At 41.5% G+C, this 26,155-nt stretch overlaps 1 protein-coding gene across 9 annotated transcripts in view; it reads left to right on the top strand.

Moving 5' to 3' along the window:
• FARP1 (FERM, ARH/RhoGEF and pleckstrin domain protein 1) overlaps nucleotides 1–26,155 on the top strand; it is a 183,461-nt gene that overhangs the window by 36,990 nt on the left and 120,316 nt on the right. For all 9 annotated transcript variants that reach the window (XM_077927705.1, XM_077927711.1, XM_077927708.1 and 6 more), the window contains exon 2: nucleotides 1,784–1,978. In XM_077927705.1, the coding sequence (XP_077783831.1) occupies nucleotides 1,808–1,978 (171 nt within the window). In that variant the 5' untranslated portion in view covers nucleotides 1,784–1,807. The remainder of the gene's footprint in view (nucleotides 1–1,783; nucleotides 1,979–26,155) is intronic.

Here is a 26,155-nt window from a genome sequence, read left to right as displayed (position 1 = left end):
ATAAGCAGCTGTTGCCACATCTAATTTCTAGGACTGTACAAAGGATGGACAGTAGCAAGGTCCACAAAATTTGGCTGTACCTGGTAGCCAGCTGGAACCTTTGACTTTCTACCAACTCGCAGGTCCTGATCTGAACAGGAGAGTTAAGGTTCACTGGAAAAGAGTTTGTAAAAACAAGAAACAAAACCACTGGTCTGCTGGTGCCCAGGGATTCACATATCAGCATAGGTGCTTTAGTGGTAGAATTTGTATTTTAGGTCAGTGTTGCATTATTTAGTCTGTTAAATTCACCTGCTAATATGAAATAATGAATAACAATGAATTAAAAAACAGCAACAGCAGTCATTTCCTTTTTTGCCGTTCTGCCCTGCTTCTGATCCCTGGCACTATGACTGTGTTTAAAACGACTGGAATGACTGGGTCTATTATTACTGTATGTTTGTTCAGCCAGAAAGTTAAATTCCTGTTCCTCCTGTTTTGTTACATGCTTGTTAATGATCATCGATCAGGGCATACAAGTCCAGGAGAGATGGAAAGGCAATTACCCAGCTAGACAAATACTGTGGATGGTAGCAGCAGGTTCAGTCTCGGACTCAGGCTGTTTTGAAGAACAAAAGAAGAGAGTGGGATAAAAAAATAATTGAGGTTTTATATATATATGGTTTGACAGATCAGGCTAAGGGCCCTTACATTATGTATCAAACGATAAAGTAACAGAAGTAATAAAAAAGGCAAGATCAGTTGCATCAACAATTGGCTTTTCCATGGAAGATAGAAAAATGTGAGATTGCAGAAGAATTAGAAGTTCGTTTAAAGTTATGTCTTTGAAATAGTTTGCTATCCTTGAGTTTGCTTTCAAGTGTGCAATAATAAAAGGTGGGGCATTTTCTTCCAAAGTGATGCAGCGATTTCCCCTATTTGGTTATGTTCTTTTATGTGAGGGGAGGGAGGGCATGAAAAAGACAAGTACAATTATTTCCATTACTGCTTAAGTTTTTCTGAGCTAATTCTAAGTCTGGTGCAGTTTGATTCTAGTTGTATCCCGTCTACCTTTCCGTTGGACCTGCTTGGCACATATATCATTTAATTGTTTCAGGTTCTGATTGGTGAAGACATGGAACTTTTCATAGTTACCGGTAAATGGCATTTTGAACAAGTTTTTTTTTTTTTTTTTGCACATGTTGCATTTAGACTTATGAGTGAACTTGGCCACACAGAATTGCAAACATTGCAACTGGTGAAAGTGAAGATATTTCCTCCCTCCAATTACTGCTTAGCTTGTCTTTATAATGCTTGTGGCATTGCAGATCTTCGCACTAATCTCTTGGTATCTTGAGGGTTGATACGATATATTTCTTGATTCTTCCTCCTTCTGGAGTGCAAGGAGATCAGCGAAACAATTTGAGGTGTGTGGTACCTGCTCCTCTTCATTTCACAATCCGAAATGATGTAAGAAGATGTAGTGCCTGGCTGATACTACTTATAAAATTAATTAAACCAATACTGCAGCCATTACACATTTCCTAAGTCCCACTGAAAATAGCGGGACTTACTTCTGAGAAAACCTACAATGGATTGTACAACACCAGCAAGATACTAAGGGGGCTCAAACAAAAAGATTACGAGGACAGATACTGTGTGCATCTTTTGCTCAAAAGGAAAACAATTCACAACTACAAAATGGTGTGAAGTAGTACATTCCTGTGTGCATTATTGTCTTTGAACAGTTTTTAAGTAATGTGGCTTCATGTTTTCTTTCTTTCTCTTTCTCTCCCATTAACAGATATAGAAACTAGCGCCTCCAAACATGGGTGAAGTGGAGCAGAGGACAACAGCAGGATCCCGGTTAGGAGTTCAGGAAAATGCCGGGATCAGTACTTTGGAACATGGACAAAAAATGCCCACAACCCCTACAGGAAAACTTATTTCTATCAAAGTCCAGATGCTGGATGATGCACAGGAAGCTTTTGAAGTTCCGGTAAGATGATTTTCATTGCCTGTGGTTTATTGCTGGCTGGTTACAATTTTATAGTGCACAATATTACTTTTGTATTTTGTGTTTAATGTACACATGGGTTGAAATTGCATTGAGGATTGAGTTACCCATTGTATTTCTCATAGAAAAGTGTACATTTTAAAGGTTGGTATTATGTTGCATTGTCCTCCATTTTAGGAACCAACGCTTTAATCATAGACAGTCACACCAAAATACTAGGATGCAAATGAATTAAATTATCTTAAATGAAAAGGTTCTTTTTTAAAAAACAAACAAAACCAATTAGCTCCTTTGACAATCTTGGAGTGGAATCACTGTTCTTTTTAATATAATACATTGTGTTCATAAATGGCTCACTAATGAGTTTGTTTCCATTGCCTCGACAAAGGTGGTTACATAACTTCGGTTATCTGAGGACCACATCTTACAATACTCTTAGTCGTTTGGGCACTGATACAAAGTGCACACATTACGAATTAGTTGTGAATGAAACATGCGCTGAGCTGGAAAGGACTGACCTGCTTCCTTGCCATTCACAAAGACAAGTGGTGATTGCAAGTCTTGTGTGGTCCTTATATGTAAAGGGGCTAAATATGCTTCTATTACATTATTTATACAGAGAATTCTACAGAATCGTTCTAAGCGCAGTTCAGATTAACAGGTGGGGAACCCTGCAAAATTCATTGGATGCGGTGCAAATTTATGATGGAGCAGAGGACTTTTTTGTTCCTTTGCCTCTCTTTCTCTGTCTCTCCCCAATCATGTCATAGTGAAAAAGTGAAGAAAAAGGAGAAATGTACCCCACCATTCCCCTGCACTGCAACTGTTGGCAGGGTTGGGGAGGAGCTTCAGTTTCTTGTGCTGTCTCAGCTGAGCTCAACCAACTCAAATCAACTCAACTCGCTAGCATTGCCCTTTGTGTGGAAATGCTCTTGACTTGAACTAGTTCAGGAGAGTTTGGGTTAATCCCAACATGTTCTGCAAAGGTAGTTTGACACACACACCCTCCATATTTTCTAGCACTTCACATCTAGACTCCCTGTGTTAACTAGATAGGGTAAATGATATAAAAGCATGGCTGCAAGTTTGGTCTCCTTAATAATGTCTAAATGGTGAATGCATCCTAGTAACAGATTGATAAATGCCTTAAATGTTTCAGTTCGAAGAACCAATGGAGTGTATGGTTTTCAGATTGGTTAGCATGGTTCTGAATGTCTGGAATGCTAAGAAGAGAAGTCTTTCACTCTCTCTTTAGCTGGCTTACGATGTGACCTTAGGGCAGTTGATTAGCCTTACAGGATTGACTTTCCATCTGTTTCAAAGAGGGATTTGCCCTGTATCAGTGCTGTCGTTTTAAGGCATTCCTCCTCATTTTTGACATGAGCAGCCATGGGGTCCCGTTACACAGTTGACTGATAACACCCAGTCTCAACCAGCAACGGAACCAATAGCAGTGACAACAGGACTTGCAGGATATGGCTTTACCTGGCCTATGAAGTTGCTCACTCTACTCAGACTGAAAAGCAAGTCCAATCTGTTGTTCAGTAACAGATGGAGCTGCTCTCTCACTGTATATTTCGGCTTGCTTGCTTGCTTGCAGTGTTAGGAACTGGGATAGAAAAGCTAGGAGCCAAATGGCTTCTGGGACATGGGTTGTGGGCACCAAAACAGACTGTCAAGTCACCATTTGTGGGGGGTCGGCAACAGTTTTTATTTATTCTTTCGATAAGCATGAAGTAATACACAATTCACATAAGAGACACATGGTCAATATCACATTTTTATCAAAAACTGTTAATACATGTTTAATTTGGTGTTTACAATAAGAATATTGGTCCCATACTTCAGTTTTCAAAACACTCTACTCTTTATTGTTAAACTCCTTAATGTATTGTCTATCTTTAACATATATTTCAAGGCTTCAAATCGCATACATTTCAGTAATCAGTGTCAGCCAGGCGCAAAAAAAAAATGACACCCAGACCGTCTGAGGTGCTTGCAAATGGAGAATCTTTAGGCGCAAAATGCGCCTGGCGTCCTGCTAATTTCGAACCCTGCTTGCTTGCCTCCAGGCTGCTAGTTCTGACTATCGCGCAGGGATTCGGTGCTTGAAGCCGGTGTTTTCACTGTGAGGCTTCCTCACCGACTGTATTACACACCGTGGACTTGCTGACACTGATTTGATTGGAACTAGGATGGCGATGCATTACCCGAGGTCAACGCTTTCTCCTTTCATTAAGGCTTTGGGAGATGTTAAATTGTATTAAAAGAAATAGCAGAAGTGGTAGTTTCCTAGTTTTCCTGTCGGATACCGGTGGTTTTTAATTATTATTTTGTTCCAGGGGTTTGCAGCAGAGTATGAGAGAAAGTTAATTACATTTTCTTTATTCTGCTTATGGGTAAAATAAAGGGATTCACGGAGCTCGTATATTATTAAATACATTGGCTGGTTGATCTTCGTTACTCTCCTCCACATCCCTGCTCTTTTTAAAAAATAAGTTTAAGATTCAAGAAAGTCACAGATTTCTCTATTTTTCCCTGTACAATTTTTATTAAGTTTCCTATTTTACAATTTAAAATATTCATTAAACAACCTTAAAATGTCAATGACTTCCCTTCTTCTCTTTCCATGGTTCAATTTGCATACCGTAAATCCATGCATATTTTACATAAACTAAACCATTCAGTATTCCATTAATACATCCATCAAAATTTGTTTACACTGTTGAATTTATCTTAATGCTCCCACTGTTTTCAAGTGTACAGTTTCCCCCCATATATTCAATAAACAATTTACAATCTTCTTTGAATGTATCTTGCTCTCTTACGTTAGGTCCGCAAGCTGTGCATATTCTATCAGTTTAAGTTGCCATTCTTCTTTAGTTGGGACCTCGCTCGTTTTCCATTTTCGGGCTAACCAAACACAAGCTGCAGTAGTAACATAGATAAATAGCCTTTTTTGACACCTGGAAATTTCCATCTTAATTATCCCCAACAAAAAGGACTCTGAGTTTTTGTTTTTTTTTTTTGGAAAAGTACATTTATACATTTTTTTCAATTAAATAGAAATTATTTCCCAATAAAAAGTCACAGCTTTCTCCACCCTTTTGCACAGCTTCTCCCTTCTTTGCAGAGCTCATGTTGGATACATTTGTACTCTTCATCCTCCAATATAGGCAGTGGACAGTCCAATTTGGACTGTCCAATGCCTATATTTGGACTGGAGGCAGTATACAGTTTCTCCCAATTTCATCTGGAGTTTGTGTTGGCTGAAACACGCTTAATGAGGATAATTGCACCATGCAAACTGCCTGGGATCTCTTGAGGAAGGGCAGTATACAAATTTAATAAATACAACAATAATAAATAAACATGTTCCTAGCATCTCCTCCTGCCTGCTCCTTTGGTCTTCTAAGGCTTCAGCAAAGTTTATTTTCTGTGTGCCTCTATTCACAACCTGTGCCAGAGCTTGGCATTATCCGGATGTTGCAGCTGTGTGTTCATCCATCAGCTGAGGTAAAGAACAGGCGAGGGTGGGGCAGCGAAGGTGGATGCATGCAGAATAGTTACGGTAGACAATAAAACAAAGGGGTTTCCCCTGCTCACAGCCGAGGTGCTGTGGTGCTAAATGGAATAGAGGAAAGGATTGGTGTGGCTGATAGTTATGGCTCTATCATCATTTAAAAAGGCATTGTGGGGGCGGCACCAGGACTGAAAACACACTGTAGTTCTATGAGGCACCCATAGCCCCTGTGTTTCAAAAAATAAAATCCCCAGTTCACTCATCTGAACACAAATAATTCCCCACCCAACCTTTCAAACGTGTTTTTATAGCTTGGGTTTTCACAGTTCTTCTTGCCGCTGCTGCAGCTTCTTCAACACACTGCTTTTGTGTTTCTTTGATTTTACAGTGTCTGGGTTGTTGTTTTTTTTAATGGTGCATCACACTGATGAGTCCTCTAAACTCTATTCCCGGGCAGCTTGTAAATGGGCAAAGTAACCCTGCAAAGAGCTTATTTTGTTGTATCGTACAGTTCTGTTCTCCGCCCTTTTGCAAGATTTGTAGCTCTAGGTTTGGGGAGGGAAGCGTCAGTCGAGGGAGTTGTGCAGAAACCACAAAGCAATCTTTCAGGCGAGTTGCCCTTCCTTCCAACTTCAGAAATCAACAGCAAGTCAAGTGTCATCTATTCATCATTCTGAGGCTTTATTCTCCGTGCCTGAAATTTTCCATGCCTGAAATTATGTGGCCATCACTGTCAAAGCTATTCCCAATGGAAAGTAGGGCATTTAAATATTCACCGAGTAGTTAGTCCCAACAGCCAAGCCGAGTCTTGTGAATTAAGAAGAGGGAAGTGACATTTCTCTTCAGTAACTTGGAACTGCAGTAGTTTTAATTCCTGGCAGAACACATTTGGCACAGACTCCTAAAAGGACGGAAGACTTTTAGCCAAAGTGTAATTACATTGTGTGTGTTGAAATGCAAGGGGTCATGTGCCTCATCTTTTAAAATTTTAATGTTTTCTTCAGAATGATAAAATATGGATTTAGTGTTTTTTGAATAAATTTTATTCGTGCTTATAGAGGAAAAATACAAAACTTAATATTAAATATCTTTTCCTCTCTTTTTTTGGTCCAAACTAAAACTGAGATATAAATGCAATAAAAACATAAAGGGGAGGGGGGGAGAGAAGGAAGGAAGGAAGGAAGGAAGGAAGAAAGAAAGAGGTTAAGAGAGAGAGAAATAAAACTGAGAGGATAAGGGACTTACAAGTCTTTGTCCGCTATATATAAACCATATTCACTTCATCTACTCCCGATATAACACCCAACAAAGCCACTCCCATTTCATACTCACAACAACCCTATAAATTGGGTTAGGCTAAGAAATGGTGACTGGCCCAATGTCCCAGGACTCAAGGAGGTTAAACTGGCCTCAACCAGGGCCAAGGCCTTTTCGGCTTTGGCCCCAGCCTGGTGGAACGCTCTGTCACAAGAGACCAGGGCCCTGCGGGACTTGACATCTTTCCGCAGGGTCTGCAAGATGGAGTTGTTCTGCCTGGCCTTTGGTCCAGGGCCAGCCTATGGGACCCTGTAAGTTGGCCCTTTTATTGGATCATGTGGGACCAACATGGATAGCCGGCCCTGATGAATACTTGAGGTTCCCGATCTCTATGGTTGTAATTTCATGGGCAGTCATTTGATTTTATCCTGATTCTAATTTTTAAGCTGTTCTTTAATCAATTGTTTGATTGTGTTTTAATGTATTTGATATTTGATGTTAGCTGCCCTGAGCCTGGTCTTGGCTGGGGAGGGCGGGGTATAAATATAAAATTACCTACTTACTTACTACTATCCAGTGAACTTCATGGCCAAGTGGGGATTCGAACCCTGACCTCCCAGGTCCTAGTCCAACACTCTAACCATTATGCCACACTGGGTCATGTTGGTTCTCAATATCAAAACACTCTTGTTGACTGCAACTCTTGTCACCTGGAAGCCGAATGCACAAAGCAACTCCACCTTTGCTGCCCCACCAACAGTACTGGATCCATGACACACACAGAATTTTTGGGGGACTTTTTCGCCAGTATTCTCCCCCCCCCCCAATCCCTCCAGAAGATGTCACTCACTGCAGTGTTGGGGGCAATGGCACAATATTTGATGTAAAAACAAGGTGATGCAAGCTCTGACTAAAGAAACGAGAAAGCAGCCTTGTGTGTTACAAGCAAACTGGTGTAGGAGGGAGTGTAAACGAGTTTCCGGACTTCCATGTTGCACATGTGGGGAAGTGGCACATCTTTAGAGTGAGATATATGAGTTCCAGGTAAATATAGAACTGTGATGGCCCACAATTGCAATCAGGTAATGCCAGGAGCTTTTCGCAACAGCAGTAATTTCTGAAATTTAGATCCCACCTTTCTATATCGGGCATACAAGCTTCAAAACTGATTTAATGCAATCAACATACTCCAAGGAATGTAAACCAGCACTGAAACAACTCTGCATGGTTAAAAGCAGCATTATGACGGAATGTTCAAAGCATATTCATTTATTTGCAGTTTCTTCAACCTAAAAAAAAAGGTTTCTTTCTCTCTCTCCCCCGCCGCTGATTTTCTATTTCATGTTGTCTTTGGCCATCCCTTTTGGCAAGTAGTTGTTGCTACTGATATGGGCATTATACAAGGAGGAGCCTGCAAAAAATCATGCAGCTACCTTGCAAAATCAAGCCCTTTAGAACAGGAGACTTGTTTTTAAGGGTGGGATAGAGAGAGAGAGGCCGCTCTAATATCTGGAAACGTGTGTGTATGTGGGAGAATGTGGAGAGATAAGGTGGTCAAATAAGTAATGCTTAACAGAAGCTGAAGCACTGATTTGTCACAATTTGCAAAAACAATGTCGCTGTTCTAAAACAAATAGCAAATGTTCAGTTGGTAGTTGTGTGACAGTTTGCTTTTCAGTAGCCTAGTGCCAAGTAATTATTTTTTGCATATTTCGATATGAGAAAGCAGTAGCTATAATTTTCCATTTTCTTTCCATTGTAACCTTTCCTCTCAAGTGACCTGTATGTCAGCCAGACATTTCCGTGTCTTTTCGCCAGTGGATTTTCCTGCTTGGTTTTGTGTTTCCTGACCCACGTGGTTCTCATTAAATGCATTTTTTATGAACTTAGAAAGGGAATTGCCTATGTGAATGCTAGACACTAGACATCAATTGACTTACTGCATTTCAATTTAATTTATGTAACTCTCCCACCCACCCTGCTAACATAACTATACTTGAGTTGCTTGGACTTTGAGTCCAGTCATTAGTCTGTCTTGTCCCTTCAGTCTCCTTAAATCTTAATGGCTTGATCACTTTAATAAATTTGTGTGTGTGTTGCATACATTCTCTTAACTTTAAATCTTGTGCACCTTTTTGTTAATTTGTGACGGTTCTTTATCTCTCTGCTACTTCTCAGCTCATGGCTGTATTTTAAAATATCTACAACAGGGTTGGGGGGAAATAGTTCAAATTCCTAGATGCCAGCATCATATTTTTAGACACCAAGCCTGTGCAGGGCTAAATAAATATTTCACATTCCTAGATGTTAGCAAACACGTGTATGTGCCTGTCTTCCTGGACCCTCAACTCTACTAAGCAATTCAATAAACCAAAAAAGTTGTACCAGAAATTTATGAGGCTACAGTTCTTTACCCATTTCTCTGGGAGTAAGACACAGTGGGGCTTGATTTCTAGGTAAACACCTCACAGAGTGTTTGTTGTGGAGGAGGAAGGGAAGGAGAATGTTAGCCACTTTGAGACTCCTTCGGGTAGTGATAAAGCGGGATATCAAATACAAATAAGATTGTGCTGCAAAGCCCATGCTAGACCAAGAGGCTTCTGCTTAGAGGTACAGTGGTACCTCGAGTTACATATGCTTCAGGTTACATACTCCGCTAACCCAGAAATAGTGCTTCAGGATAAGAACAGAAATCGGGCTCCGGCGGCACGGCGGCGGCAGGAGGCCCCATTAGCTAAAGTGGTGCTTCAGGTTAAGAACAGTTTCAGGTTAAATACGGGCCTCCGGAACGAATTAAGTACTTAACCCGAGGTACCACTGTATATAGAACTGAGCTGTTGAGCAAAGTGAACAGAAATAATTTAGCCTCTTTCATCGGCTCTTTAAAGCATGCATCTATTTTTGTTAACTAGCATACTTTAATTTGATCTCTGCTGAGGTAAGAAAGTCAGCATTGCCTAATGGTCCAAGTGAGAGGTGCCTGCAATTTTAATGTTGTATTCTGACCTTGCTGTGTGGCACTCCGTTGGGAACTCTTAGGATCTGGCCGGAGGGTCTTGATGCTGGTACAATGCCTGTGCACAAATGATGCTTTCTTCCGTTGAGATCAAAGGAAATCCCGTGCAATCCTGTGCGTGGCTTTCCCAGCAGTAAATGCTTGGGTGGTTTCCCTGGCAGGGATCAAAGACACTTGGCTCCATCCCAGTTGCCAATAATAGTATTTAAATTTAGCTGCTGCCGGTCAGTCCATTGTTTGGGCTGCCATAGATAAGGCAGGTTGTAATGGCCTGTCACGTAACATTAGAATTTAATGAAAGAAGTCAAGAGATGGTTTGCATTAGTCTGGACCAAGCCATACATCCGAAATATATGCCTATCAAATTGAGTCACAATTTCTCGCATTTCCACTATTCAGCTTAAGTTGCAACTAACGATATATAACTTATCATTTGGTGTGCTTGGTGGTTTTATTTCACACAGACAAACTCAAGGACCAAATTAGGTGCTGGAAAGTTGGCAAAGGGTAAGCTGTTCCTACTGAAGCAACAACCCAGTTTAGGAGTATGTAGCACAAGGAAGGATGTGAAAAGCAATTGTTGTCAGATTGGATGACAAGGCTTCTTTTTTTTTTTTTTTTTTTTTTTGAAGTGTTTCTCTCTCTCTCTGCTTGTGTCTTTGTCAGATTTAGTTCAAACCTATTGTTTCCTATTTCAAAACTGGTGATTTAGAAGTACAAAAGCTTCAGGTTGCAGTTAATTGGTGTGCCTGTCCTTAATACATGCAATTCATCCTATGCTCTGTGTTGTCTTAACTTTGCATTGGGCAGAGCATAAAGGCATTGGATATTATGACCAGAACCCTATTATATGTAGCTTGTACGAAGTGCATCATTATATCTGGGGGGAGGGGGCAATGACTGGCATGGTTACCATTCTTCTCATCCACAAACGTGCCTCTTCCTGCAAGCAGATAGCCATGTGGAGAGGAGCCCATGCAGTTTGTGCTCACAGCAGCAGCAACCACAGTGCCTGCGCAGTGTAAATTAATATCTTCCTGGTTGTACCATGGTATGTTGCTGCTGCTTTGTCAATTTCAAGAATAATGAGGAAAGATTTGGGTTTCACGACCCAGCCTCTGTAATACGATATACATGGATCAATGCCAGATGCCAAGCAATTTAGCATTTATAGCTTTTGTAACCAAAGCAGACTTAATGGTGGCCTTTAAGAGGTGGGGGTGGGGAAGGTTCAAGAGTAATCAAATGATTTGATTTTGTTGTTGTTGTTGTTCTGTCACCACATCAAAAATCGCTTTTTGGGGACCTCCTTATGGGGTCCTCGCTGCGAGATCATATCCATCCGGTATTATACCAGCTGCACTGGCTCCCGGTGGAGTACAGGATCAGGTTTAAGGTGCTGGTTTTAACCTTTAAAGCCCTATACGGCCTAGGACCCTCGTACCTACGGGACCGCCTCTCCTGGTATGTCCCACAGAGAAATTTACGGTCTGCAAATAAAAACATCCTAAAGATCCCAGGCCACAGAGAGGTTAGGCTGGCCTCAACTAGAACCAGGGCCTTCTCGGCCGCGGCTCCAATCTGGTGGAACGCTCTGTCACAAGAGACTAGGGCCCTGCAGGACCTGACATCCTTCCGCAGGGCCTGCAAGACAGAGCTGTTCCACCAGGCCTTTGGTCAGGCCGCAGCCTGACCCCCTCCTCTGGCAATCGGCAATCTGCACAGAATTTTGCTTGATGGTTGCCATTAATTTGATTTTAATTTGATTTAATTAATTTTATAATGAATGTTTTTAGAATGTTGGACTATTTTGATTGTTGTTAGCCGCCCTGAGGCCAGCTTCGGCTGGGGAGGGCGGGATATAAATAAAATTTATTATTATTATTATTATTATTATTATTATTATTATTATTATTATTTTTATGTAGAAAATGAGTGGGAAGAGAATTGAGTTCAAACGGAGCATGCGAGTAAGAATGTATGGTAGCATACTTGCTTTAGATCAGTGGTGTCCAAACTCTTTTCAAAGAGGGCCAGATTTGATGAAGTGAAGGGCCGTGGGGGCTGACCAAAGAACCAACCATAGTTTTACCCTAGGAAATAGGCCCCTGAAATGGACTTTGCTTTAGGCTAATGTCTAGGGTATGGTGTTGTTGGTGGTGTGTCAGGCTAGGTGCTAGGATAAGGGAGGCACAGGCTCCAATTGCCACTCATTTATAGGGCTCAAAGGGGAACCCCGGGTCAACCGCCATCTCTCAGCCTAAACTGCATCACGTGGAAGTGGGAGACTTGTGGATACCGTGTTGAGCATATAAATGAAATGAAATCTTGGTTGTTTCCCCATTTCTTGCAGCAACGTCCCTCCCTAGCTCATCTCATATAGGAGGGGAGAGGTGGTTATCCCTTTCAGATGAAAATAAAAGGGTATCAGATCATTTTCTCATTGGTGGAACTCCTGGAGCCACCAGTAGGATTTTCAGGAGCAAGTTGAGAACCTGCCTCTAAAACAGGGTTTCCCAAAACTTGGATCCCCCCTGCTGTTTTTGGTCTACAATTCCCACCATCCCTGAGCCGACTGGTCCTGCTAGCTTAGGCATGATGGCAGTTGTAGTCCAAAAATGACTGGAGATCCAAATTCTAAAATTCCAGTGCTCCTACTCCCCTCAAGGGTTTCACCAGAGTATGTTCAGTCTCTGTGCTCAGTGTTCCTGAACATACAGTGGTACCTTGGTTTACAACCGTAATCCATTCCGGAGGTCCGTTTGTAAACCAAAACAGGTTGTAACCCAAGGCACGCTTTCCCCAATGGGGCCTCCAAAAGAAAATTGTTCATAATCCAAAAGGAAAAAAGGTTGTAATCCAAAAAAAGGTTGCAAACCGGGACACGCACTTCCGGGTTTGCCATGTTTGTAATCCAAAACGTACGCAAACCAAGGTACCACTGTAATCCATTGGCAAGAGATTCCTTGCAGGGTCTTACTCATTGGTTTTGCTTCCTCCTGTTGCTGAGGAATCTTTAAGGATATATTATATAACACTTTCCTGGAAGTGGACCCAACCTTTTCACTGGCACAAGCACTATTGTTTCTCCCTTTAGAAAGGGCTCTCTCTAGTTCTGCTGCCATGCCATGTTTGGGGACCCACTAAAGAGAATTGAATTTGAAGGAGAAAACATGTCCTGCCAAAACGCTGTCCCTGCTCCAAGCGCTGCAGCTGAACACTTTTTGAAAGTGCATTAAGCCCAAGTTTCTGAGAGGATAGAAGGCAGCCAGCTGGCTGATAACTGCAGGATATACTTCCTTTTCTCTCTTGACTAGGAAGGAGGGACTGTGAACAAGCCAGCTTGAGCATTCACTTGAGAAAAGGAGAGAACAAACTCCTACCGCATTCTTTTTAGCTTGAAATAGTCTGATATATAAAGTGAGCCCAGGAACTCTGTGCAAAAATCTTGCCCAAACTCCTGTTTTCAAAAGGATGTATGCATATACTGTTTGGGGAAAACGTGTGCCCACCAGCTTGATTTACATAGTTAATGTGAATGTTCAAAGTGGGATTTTAGTTACTTGTGTGTGTTTTTTTGCGGACTTTTGAATTTTCTATCCAGAAATGACAAAGGAAGGTTGAAAAGGGGATGCACACATACACAGTAGATGCATCCAGAAGAGAAGTTGGAGAATGCTGGAGTGGTCGGCAGCAGGCAAGACACAAACAGGCCTGATTTTGAACACCAGTCTGCAAAAAAATTCTCCTTGGAGCATCTTGCCATATTACAGTTCCTATTCGGGTAGCAGCCCTATAATTCAATTATTGTATAAAAATTACAGCATGGAAAGGATGCAGTTGGTATCTTGTAGCAGAGATAAGTGTGTCTAAAATTCTGGAGAGTGATTTGACCTATCTTTAGTCTCACTGCATAAGCAAAATGGGTAGGTAGATTTCCGTGCAAAATACTTTGTGTTTTGTTTTGAATGAGTGCTATATTAAGTTTTTCTCTATAGAGAATATGCAGGATGTTATATTCCAGATCAGCCTTGGTATGAGAAATTAGAGAACTATTCCTGCTGCTCCTTGTGTGTTCTACAGATCTATTTGATCCCTATATTACTACACTATCCCCATCTTAACAGGAACTGAGCACAATAATTGCCCGCAGGATTTAAACCTTATATTCACAGGCGTGAACATATTCTGAAGATGCTGGATTCTGCAGTCAGTATCAAGTTCTGCATGAACACAGGAAAATTATGGAACAGCAGAACCCATGAACCATGGCCATAGCAGCAGTGTGTGTGTGTGTGTGTGTGTGTGTGTGTGTGTGTGTGTGTAATATATATTATAAAACCAACCTTTTAGGAGCCTGAAGCCCAGCTCTGTTTTATGAAAGTGATGGGAGTTTTATAAGTGCAGTAATTCCAAAACGTCTGCCACTCGGGGTTCTATTTTACCGCAGAGATACTAATTTGTACATGTGGGATCTAACAGGATGTGTTAATCTCTTTTAATAGTTTGTGTCAAGTCATAGATCAAGATGTTGCTAAATATTTCATTACTCAGTGGGAACAGGGAGGGGGAAACCCTTCCACAAAATAACACACGTTTTCCAATAGAGCTCTCTCGACAGCAGCTGTGCTTTCATTTTTTGTGTGCAATAAAGTAGACTATAAATTCTGCAAAAATAAAAGACAAATTTGAGATGGGAAAGGGGCATATTATGTGAAGGAGAATACACTTTACATGGGTGCTAGTTTGGGTGGGATCCAAGTTGCTTTCAAAGCTTTGGAGAAAGAGAGAATCAAACATCATACTATTCCATTACTTTACTTCTAAAGCAGAGAAAAGCCAAAATATATATGCAAATTTATCTTATTAAAATCAGCTTTTTCTCTTCTCAGTTCTTAAAATATAGAACAAGAGTCAGGTGTCTGAGGTGCTATAACGTTTATGCTCCTTTCTTGAAGCCAAAGATCAGCCAAAATTAAACAGAAGCTTAGAAACCACTTATTTTACTCTTGAGAATTCTTAGGGATTATTTGAGCTTACCTAACAGTATAGTTCCTCTTTATCTCAAGTTGCTTCTTTCTTGCAGAAAATATATATCCCCAAGAGAACCATAACCTTTGGTATTCTTCTTTAATTCCCTTTTTCATTTGGGAGTCTAAAAATATTCACAGCAAGAGCGGGGGGAGAGGAGCAAAATGCCCCACTGTTCTCATAACTTGAATCTGCTTTGTTTTGAAAGGGGGAAATATCTCCCTTAAAAAAAAAAGTCCTTTTACTGCCATGGATTCCAAAAGCAAGCAATGTTCCAGGAAGTAAAATGATAATAAAACCCAGTTATTATTATTATTTTGATCTTCTGCTCCTGTAATGTAAGCCCTTCCCCCCCCCCCTCGTGTACCCATCCATATGTTCCATCAACAAGTGGACAGGAGCAAGTCTGCGCCTTTTGGAACAATCCCCAACCCCACGTGTTAAGACATACTGCGAAAACAGACTGAGCATAAACATAGGTTCTGTAAACTTCAGTAACCTGGTAGATTAAGGGTTCCCCAATTGTGCATGTACATGTACACAGTATTTTTTTTCCTCATTCCACTCACACTATGAGGAGGTCCTCTGTGTCTGTTCTTGCTTGTAGTTCTTTCCTTTAACCCTGGAAAGATATGTAAATATATACAAAGTATGCAGTTAGCCGAATAGTTTACAAGGGTCTATCAAAGACTGAAGGATTGTGGTCTCTTTTGCAGCCATATGTACTTGTGTTTTTAATTACTCTTCTTGGTTCAAAGAGTCTGTAGTCAAAATCCAGGTCAGCAATATATAGCATGCCATCTCCTGTAGCTTTTGTGTTGCATGAGCTATATTCATTTCCAAGGGAATTCTTTGCATGCTATGTTGTGGATGCATGGAAGCGAAAAATGTCACAATCTCATCTACTGGGGAGATAAACTGAATTTTCATAGTTGCCGGTGTGTTGACTTAGAACCGCACTCTCTGAAGCAGCTGAATACAGTTTTAACATGTAAACGCTTGACAGCTACATTAGAGCAAAACAATTTCTAACACAACAGAACATGACAGTGAAATGCCAAACATGTCGGACATTGTTCCTGTCCAGTTTGGGAAAAGTTCACTTCATTGATTAGCCCTAGAAAAACAGTCAATGGTTGTTTCTGTTGTTTGTTTTTGTTGTTGTTTGTTTTTTTGTTTTTTTCTGAATAGCAACACTGTGGGAATTGAGAAATCAGCTTGCATTTCAGTCTTTGAGAGTGATCACCTTTTACCCAATTTTAGTGAAGTGCCTGCCTCTCATTGCTTTGATAAGTAAGGATTTATATAGACCACATGTGAGTAAACCTTTAAAAGTGTGCTCCAAAAGCATGGTGCCATTCCAAACATCTAATGAATTTTTATGGAGCACACGATCTGGTAAAGATGAAGCACTGTTTAAATTTGATTGATCTCAATGTGAAAGATTTCAACTCCCAGAAAGTTAGACATATCACTTAAAGTGCTTCACTTGGACTGCATCATGGTCTTAAGAGTTATGAGTTTGGGGTGGAGGGAAGAGGGCTGTATGCAGAGACCCACTCATCCCTGCATCCAGCAAGTGTTAAAAGCTAATCAAGCCTTCTAATTTTGGGGAATAGCCAAATTAGCCTCCAGGTGAGGTGATGGGAATAAAGGGGCGAGGCGGCAAATGGATGGGGCCCCCTCCCTCAACAGAACAAACCAGGGTTGGGAGCAGAGGTGATGGTGATATGAGCAATAATAATAGTAATAGTAGTAGTAATTTATTATTTATACCACACCCATCTGGCTGGGTTTCCCCAGCCACTCTGGGCGGCTTCCAACAAAGTATTAAAATACAGTAGTCTGTTAGACATTAAAAGCTTCCCTAAACAGGGCTGCCTTCAGATGTCTTCTAAGAGTCTGGTAGTTGTTCTTCTCTTTGACATCTGGTGGGAGGGCGTTCCACAGGGTGGGTGCCACTACTGAGAAGGCCCTCTGTCTGGTTCCCTGTAACTTGGCTTCTCGCAGTGAGGGAACTGCCAGAAGGCCCTCGGCGCTGGACCTCAGTGTCAGGGCAGCAAGAAAGAAGGCAGCAAGCTGGAGACAGAGTCAGTGCAATGTTTGGTTTCTGTTTGCATCCATGGCTGCGCCTGTGGAGGAGGCAGGACCCTCTTGAGCTGTTAATGCTGCGAGCCCCTCCATCACAGGCTCAGGTTGTATATATGTGTAAATAAAACATATACCATAGTATCCGCTGTGCCACATTCCCAAAAGGAAACACAAACCCTGGATAAGGGCCTGGAGCCCCTGGAATCTCACGCCGCGGGGAGATTGAGGTGGCATGCAAAATAGTTTATAAAGTACACTTCCAAATGTCAAAAGGAGTGCTTCTTGTGCACCGTATTCATAAACCTTGCAACAAATCAATAAAATATCTTAATGATAATAAAGGCACAGAGCAACGACTTTTCATTGTTTTGTTTTGGCTGCTGCAGGGATGCCAACAAAAGTGGTCCCTCATGGTTCGGTTGCATAGCTAATACGCAGCAGAACCCATGTATTCAGTATTGTGGGCCCATCTAGTCTACAAAAAGACAGCGGATTTGTTTTTTGGTCCCTGGAGTACAAATACAGATCAATTGTGTGATGGGGATTGTTTTTAAACCTGTCAGATACCTGGGAGCTCAGATTCCAAGAAATCTCTAATAAACAGTATGCCTTTAAGCCTGTGCCCAGAGTTAGGTATGAAATGAAAATCTGGATGAGCTTAAAGTTGTTACTTTAAGGCAAAATAGTTGCAGTTTTTGTTTCAGGTGTTTCCCATTTTAATTTTGGAAAAAGGTTACTGGAAAATGGCAAACTTCCATTAATTACTTTATTTTTAGAATAAAAAGGGTCAGATTTACTGCAAAAAGGGCACTCTGTGGGTGGTGCTGAGGAATTTCCACGTGAAAAGAATTACAAAGCTTTTCGTTGCACCAATTAATTTATCTGATACTGGGCAATAAAGACAAGCCCTGTGAGGATTCGCTCTATGGGCACAACCCTTCCTTCCAACAAATTTCCATACAATTGTAAAAGGCATTCATGACGCACATTTATTTAACAGAAATCATGACAATCTAAATTAATCCTAGCTACCTCTGTCCACTCCCACCCCCACCACAAATACCACCCTCTCTTCTACAGTGTAGACACACACACACAGTTTTGGGACTAAGGAGAGGGTTTGTACTAGTTTTAGGACTTCTGTGTCAACGTCTGTGATTTCCATTCTTGGGAAAAACAAATGAGAGCTCAGTTAGACAAGTTGAATGTCTTAATATCCATTAGATGAATTGTTTTATTTCCAACAGGCAGGTTCAGGAGAAAGCTACCAGAGGTCTTGTGCCTTTTGAAGCCTTAGTTTTAGGTGTTGCAGATGAGTTGCGCTGCCTAGTTTCAAAGATCCGGTCTACATTATCGGAAGATAACACAGAAAAGAGGGTTGTCCTTAGGGCAAGTTGGGAGACAGACAGAAAGAGGGGGAATTCCATCTAGACAATGGGTAGCACCTAGAAGGTGAACCTAATCTGTTTCTGTGTATGTTGGAGAGAAGCCACCGTTGATGATGTGCCCCAGTAGGATGTTGGGCACAGTGCCCCTTGCCCACTCTACCAATGGGGCACTTATATTCATCTTCAGGTGGTAAAATGCAGGAATGAAGTATTCAAGGAGATTCACACTTGGCAAGGCAAATCATTGTTAAAACACCAAAATTAATGCATTGTTCACTGTTTGATTCAGTGTGAGAGTGTGTGGTGTTTAAGGACTTGATTAAAAGGTAAAGGTACCCCTGCCCGTACGGGCCAGTCTTGACAGACTCTAAGGTTGTGCGCCCATCTCACTTAAGCGCAGCACACGGAAACACTGTTTACCTTCCCGCTAGTAAACGGTCCCTATTTATCTACTTGCACCCGGGGGTGCTTTCGAACTGCTAGGTTGGCAGGCGCTGGGACCGAACGACGGGAGCGCACCCCGCCGCGGGGATTCGAACCGCCGACCATGCGATCGGCAAGTCCTAGGCGCTGAGGTTTTACCCACAGCACCACCCGCGTCCCATTAAGGACTTGATTAGGCTTGTGTTAATTGCTACCAAACTTGTGATAACACAACTGGCAGAGCAATACAAAAGTTTAGGGTTGCTTGTTTTTTGATTTTTGTTTTGGAAATTCACCAAAAAATCAACACCATATACCCGGATTTTCCCAGACATTTTAACCAGTTTCCTAAAATTCCGCCAGGATGCCATTTTTGACAGACGAATCCCGGCTATGTCCAGGACTTTCCAGGCGTATGGCAGCTCTGGATTGTTACTATAAACCTCTCAAACAGTTAAATTTAGGGAAATTGTGATTGTGAAGAAATGTATCCCTCAGTCACATGACATCAAGGAACAAGCAAAACAGGATACTCCCCACACCCCCGAAGCCTTAAACTTGAGGAAGATTTGAACTCCTGGCGTATAATCTTATTTACTATGCTGCTTCAGTTCACACTCATTGATTTCACACTCAACAACACCTGCTTTTTTCTCAGTTCTCTTTAATTAATTCATTGTTTTGAAAGAAGAAAAGTGTTATAAGCCTACTGTTCTGGGACTCGGGGTTGGTAAAAATAAGTCTCCCCATTATTTAGTTGTTTATATTCAAAAAGGATTTTCTATTTAGGAAGGATAACCATTACTCCTCTGCCTCTCTCTGGAAAATAAGCAAGTCTGTTTGAGTTCCAGAACGAACAGACAAGAACAGCAGCAAGCAAGAAAACTTCCACTATATGGCCTTGTTAGGTTTCCTAACAGCTGCCAAACCACCAATTTCCTCTGCATGGAGCTGTCCCTTGAATCCCCATCAGTTAGAGTGCATCTACTCCCACTGTTGGCTGTAACACATCCATATGTTTTCATTTACAGAATCATGGGAATTCTCTAGACAGCCAGTCTGTTGGAAAGAAATTAATCCCAGCAGTGAAGCAAGATTCTGAATTCTCAGCAGTTTAGGAATTCATGTTTTCATGTTGAGTCTATTTATATCAGGACTGAATCTCACCAACTGCTTGTGGTTACATGCTTTTTTACATGTGTTGGTGAAACTTCATTTTTTTAAAGGCTTTTTGCAAGCTGAAAATGTATAGTGGTTACATTCCAAAAGCTTGATGCACAGCATTTTATAAATACTGTACATGATTTGCAAGTAATTATACCTGAAAATAAGGGACGCGGGTGGCGCTGTGGGTAAAAGCCTCAGTGCCCAGGGCTTGCCGATCGAAAGGTTGGTGGTTCGAATCCCCGCGGCGGGGTGCGCTCCCATTGCTCGGTCCCAGCGCCTGCCAACCTAGCAGTTCAAAAGCACCCCCGGGTGCAAGTAGATAAATAGGGACCGCTTATTGGCGGGAAGGTAAACGGCGTTTCCGTCTGCTGCGCTGGGACCATGATGCAGTCCAAGTGAAGCACGTGACCAGGAAGTGTCTCCGGACAGCGCTGGCCCCCGGCCTCTTAAGTGAGATGGGCGCACAACCCTAGAGTCTGTCAAGACTGGCCCGTAACGGGCAGGGGTACCTTTACCTTTTTATACCTGAAAATGGTGAAGTGTTTTATGCATTAGTAAGATACAGTATATATAAATACACACACACACACACATATATAAGAAGCTACCTTATACTGAGTCGTGATATTGTTCTAACTAGTATTAGCTCTACTTTGATCTGGCAGTGACTCTCCAAGGTGTGCTGCAGAGGGTTTCGGCAGACTGATAGCAGATATCCTTTTAACTGGAGATTTAGGGACAGTACTTGAGATCATCTTCATACAAATTGCCACTGAGCTAGGATATCAATTGACCATATTTTTGGTGAGGTAAAAGTGTGTTGCTTTCAGATCACCATAAGCCCTGCAAACATGTCAACCCCACCGGATTTACTGTACCCAAACTACCTGGGCTGATCGAAGGTCTGTCAGGTTACAAATACTTTTGCCATAAGTGTTTCATATTTATGAATAACCTAGCTGAGTAAGAAGCTTGGTAGAAGCCTTAGGTTTTAAGCTGCGTTTCAGTTGTAAAATAGAATGCTCAGAAACAATTTGATTAAGAGCTAGAAGTACAATATTTAAACGTCTGAAACATAGCATTTTGCATTCTACTTGTTCTATGTAAGTGCAGAGTCAAAAGAGGGGAATTTTTGTATGTGTGTTTAAAGGGAAGTGATGACAATAGGAACCAAATGATCTGAGTGGCACAGGGCTGCTGTGGCTCATGGTCTTCACTGTTGACCTCTTCCCATGAGCACTGGGAAGCTGCCAGCTGACCTCAGTGCTGGCAAGTACTTGGAGAGCTAAAATGAAACCAGTTTCATGGAAAATGTTGTGCTGCCCATTAGCCCCAGTCCAGGAGCTTCTTGTGTACAGTGGTACCTCGGGTTAAGTACTTAATTTGTTCCGGAGGTCCGTTCTTAACATGAAACTGTTCTTAACCTGAAGCACCACTTTAGCTAGTGGGGCCTTCTGCTGCCACCACGCCCTGGAGCGCGATTTCTGTTCTCATCCTGAAGCAAAGTTCTTAACCCGAGGTACTATTTCTGGGTTAGCGGAGTCTGTAACCTGAAGCGTATGCAACCTGAGGTACCACTGTATATGCAAAACCTTATGCTCTTACATGGCTCTACCTTTGCACATTCTACTGTGCTGCCCCATACCTTGGAGTGAACTTGATAAATCTGCTCCTATGAGATATTTGTGCATGCACACACACATCCACGAGCTCTCAAAACTCTGAAGTAGAGGCTAAGCCAGCCTCCTCAATAGACAAAAAAAACTCACATCATATTTTTATTTTTTGCCAGTCTCTCTGATCACTTGTTGGTAATTTGTTGTATTAAAACCCCACCTCATTGTAAATCAGGATTAGCCAATTAGGTACCCCCCAGAATATATTGGGCTAAAGCTGCCATTGTCCCTGACCATATTGGGCCATACTGGTTGGGGCTGATGATAGAGTTCTAGTCCACAACACCATGTTGTTTACTCCTGTTGTGAAGCATCCTTGCCTTGCCATATGGCATTGATTCTTGAATATACAGAGCCATGCTGTTGACAGCACCTCAGCACAGTCTCAGGGGTTGTCATTCTCAGCCCTGCTTCCTGAGAACATTTTAAGTTGAGATTCCAATGGCAGAACCTGGAGCCATCTGCCACTGATGGAAGCAATCGATCACAGAGCTTCAAGCTTTTCCCAGTGCCAACCAGGGAAGCTCCTGTTGACAAGATTTCATCTCAGTAAATCCACTGCTACAAAATTAATGTTCTTAATTGAATTTAAAGGTCTGCAAATAAAACGTTTTGTGCTTTTATGAATGGATGGAAATTATCAAATTGAAAGTTAACTGTCACTCCCCCAACCTGGCCTGTCCCTTCCTTGTGACCTACTTACTGTGGCCGATGAAAATACTGGAAGAGAAAGATCTTATGCTCATGAAAATGATTAATGACTCTTGAGCAGTTCTGGGATACAACATGCTAATTGCAAATCAATTCAGTAGTAAACTACTAACTTTGTATTAATTAAGGATTTGTCTGCTAATTAGCAATTAAATAGCTGAGTAAAATATTTATAAATGAAAAGAGAAACATCTTACTATATAGTTTCTTGGGAGAAAGTAATGAATGAACACATGCTGGCTCTGGTTTTTGGCTTGCAGCGCCATGAGCTTCCTCGTTGTGTGTTGGTTTTGGGGCGGAGATCTTGGCTTGCATTAAACTGTGGTTTCCCACTGCATCCAAACTGGAGAAATCGGGCTTAATTTTGGTTGACATACCAGGATCATAAGCCAGGATGTCTTATTACCCTGGTTTTTTAACCGATATTAAGCCAGAGTTTTTAAAAATGCAAAATGTGGCTTTCTGAATACTGAAAGGAACAGCTGTCAGGGATCACGCAGCACCAATCCCGAAATATTACTTGTCCACTTCTGGGCCACATTCTAAGTCGTGGGTAGGCAAAGTAAGGCCTGGGGACAGGATCCAGCCCAATCGCTTTCTAAATCTGGCCCACGGACGGTCCGGGAATCAGCATGTCCTTTTATTTAAAAGGCATCTCTGGGTTATTTATGGGGCCTGCCTGGAGTTTTTACATGAGTAGAATGTATGCTTTTATTTAAAATGCATCTCTGGGTTATTTATGGGGTATAGAAATTCGTTCATTTTTATTTATTTTTTCCAAAATATAGTCCGGCCCTCCACAAGGTCTGAGGGACAGTGGACCGGCCCCCTGCTGAAAAAGTTTGCTTGACCTCTGTTCTAAGTGTTGATATTGACCTTCAAAGCACTAAACAACTTGAGGACCAGGTATCTGAGGGTAGTGCTGCTTCATGTAATTTTATTGTGGGTGTTTTAATGTTGCCGATTCCTGCTATGGGGTTTATATGAAGGGCAGAACGGAAATAGAAATGAACGATTACCATTTTTTGAAATGTTTAAACCAATTCTATTCTTCTTCACACCCGATGCGACACCTCACCTCTTAACTGTCTCGAATAAATCAAGCTAATTTATATGGAGTTGTCATATCCCATAACTTAAAATAAAACAAACCAGAATAAAACCATAGATAACAACATAGCAGAATGGCAGGATTATGTGATCATGGGCTTATTTTGTGTTTTGGGACAACACTCTGAATGTTCCATCCTAATAACTAAGTTGGCTCAGGATTGGGCCATTACGATTATAAACTCAGATGGTTCTTTCAAATTATGTGACACTAAAAATCCAGCTACTGTGTTACTCTAGCGTGTTGAAAGCATGGCTTACCTTCACTATTGTGAATTTCTTTGAAAAGAATGCATATGAACCCATCAAGTGCAATTTTAAAGAAGTGGTGCATTTTACAGTATGGTTCTTTTATGTCATGCATTAAAATGTTTCATTTCTTCTGTAAAACCTACTCCCTCACATACACAAGCTGTTCATTTTCATCAAAGTTTATATTGAACTGAAATGAAACTATTGCATAGAGCTGTCAGCCACCACCATTCAATACATATAGAAAAACAATATGTATGAAAATACAGATCAGTTTAACACATTATATCAAATATATTTCAAGTAACACACATAAGAAAAGGAACAGCAGCAAAAGACTTCCTTGTGGAACAAAAGGAATCCTGGTCTCTCTATGAATTAGTGCATAGGTATTGCAGATATGAAGGAGCAAAACCACATCTCTCTCACCCTACTAGGGCATTATTTTGTTATCTCTTGCTCTTCATTTTCTAGCAGCCAGAGCAAATTTTGCGGCCTGGATAGTAATATGTCATTGCCTGCTAGCAGTTTACAAACCTGTTCAGAGGGAACGGAGAGTCTTGTTTGGCAAGGAGCGGAGGATACAGATGAGAAATTTATACCTTGGGGGACTCGTACGAGGGACAGCTTAATAAAAGTAGTGTGATATATTCTCAGCTTCTCCAGACTCACAGATACAAAGCCTTTGGTGAGCAGGAATGTTGTTAAACCTTCCGTCCAAATAGGCAGAGAGCATGCATTGAAGCCCTAAAACTGTGAATTGTTTTCTTAACAAAGTTGCAGTAAGGAAAAGTATTGCTCCAATCCAGATCTCATTTTATAGAAATAGTACCAAATAGAATTTGTTCTCTGTTGCATTTTCCTAAAATGATACTACAAGCACAAATCCATCCATGGATTTTAAGTTGAAACACTAAAGCAAAACTGCTGCACTAAACTGTGACATAAACTGATTTTGATGGTTTAAAAAAATAATAATAATAGTATAACCAATGAATACAATCTTCCAGTTAAATTTTACTTCCCCACTCCCACCCCCAATTCTCTTGAAGCCAATGTTAACATAATTAATAGCCTGCAGGAATAATGAGGATCAGCAAATTCTCCACTGGGTCATGGCACCCTATAGAAAATATCAATGAATACTCAATACCTCTCATTCACACTCTAATAAGCAGCAGGGAGCTGATTTCTCTCTAGCATTGAGGACAAGGAGAGGACAGAAACAGAGCAAATACTTCTTTCTAGTATTGTTAACAGCATCACATAGGCAAACTCGGCCCTCCAGATGTTTTGGGACTACAATTCCCATCATCCCTGACCACTGGTCCTGTTAGCTAGGGATGATGGGAGTTGTAGTCCCAAAACATCTGGAGGGCCGAGTTTGCCTATGCCTGGTTTACAGCCCTGATCAGCACCTTTTTTGTAGAGGCATAAAAAGCCCCTTTTCCAGGGTCTCTGCTCAAGAAAAAGCAACAGAATTCATGCTCGTGGGTGTCATAGTTTGGATCAGGGCCTCCAGTTACCAACCGCTCCTTTACACGATTCTGCACAAAGCAATTCTCCAACCTCTCAGCAAACTTCATGTTGCTAATGTCAGCTACATACTTGACCACAGCTGATGCCTTGAAAACATTGCTTAGCCAGGAGAGAAAATCCCAACTGCAGACATGTATGGTCCGTTACAGGAACCCCTAAAGCGGCGGTGATTATTTCAAATAAACTGAGACTGCTGAAAACCAGGGACTGCAACTCCAAACACAGTGTTTAGCTTGCTGTTTGCATTCACCAGCACCAATTATCTCCTCTCATAACTGCAGTACACTTGCCTTAATTAGTGGTTTGCTGTTGGCAATATAGGCCTGTCTCTGCTCACAAGTTCTGCATTCCAGTGCCCCCCTGTTCCCTTTCCCAGGGGAGGACTAGCAAAGCCAGCTTGATTCTGAAAACAAATCTTTTTCAGTCTACAGTACTTGCTCAAGGCATGTTTGAAAGGAGAAATGAGGAAATGACCATCTTTACAATGTTTTGACACCAAAAGAAGCACTGCGGTCCATGAAATCAAAGTGCTTTTATAAACAACGACAGTCTTTAACCACTGGAGAAAATGAGAGGTCTCTCTAGACTAAGGGTGCAATCTTACCTGGGGGGTAAGTCCCACAGCTCCAGTAAGTTGTCTGTCATTCTCCTTTAAATCGAGCTGCTTGTAACCCAAGATCTACCATACGGTAGTTCCATTATTTTCTCCCCATCTCCTATTTTCCACTTACAGCTAAAGGTCTGCAGCAAACTGTATGCTTACATCAGAGTTCACAGTGTGCAGATATTAAAAGCAGGATAACTCGCACTAGAAGGGACGCGGGTGGCGCTGTGGGTTAAACCACAGAGCCTAGGGCTTGCCAGTCAGAAGGTTGGCGGTTCAAATCCCCGAGACGGGGTGAGCTCCCATCGCTCGGTCCCTGCTCCTGTCAACCTAGCAGTTTGAAAGCACGTCAAAGTGCAAATAGATAAATA

The sequence above is a fragment of the Podarcis muralis genome, chromosome 4 (genome assembly GCF_964188315.1).
Source record: "Podarcis muralis chromosome 4, rPodMur119.hap1.1, whole genome shotgun sequence".
Lineage (NCBI taxonomy): Eukaryota > Metazoa > Chordata > Lepidosauria > Squamata > Lacertidae > Podarcis > Podarcis muralis.
The sequence above is the reverse complement of the archived record's forward strand: the minus strand, read 5'-3'. Positions and strand labels throughout refer to the sequence as shown.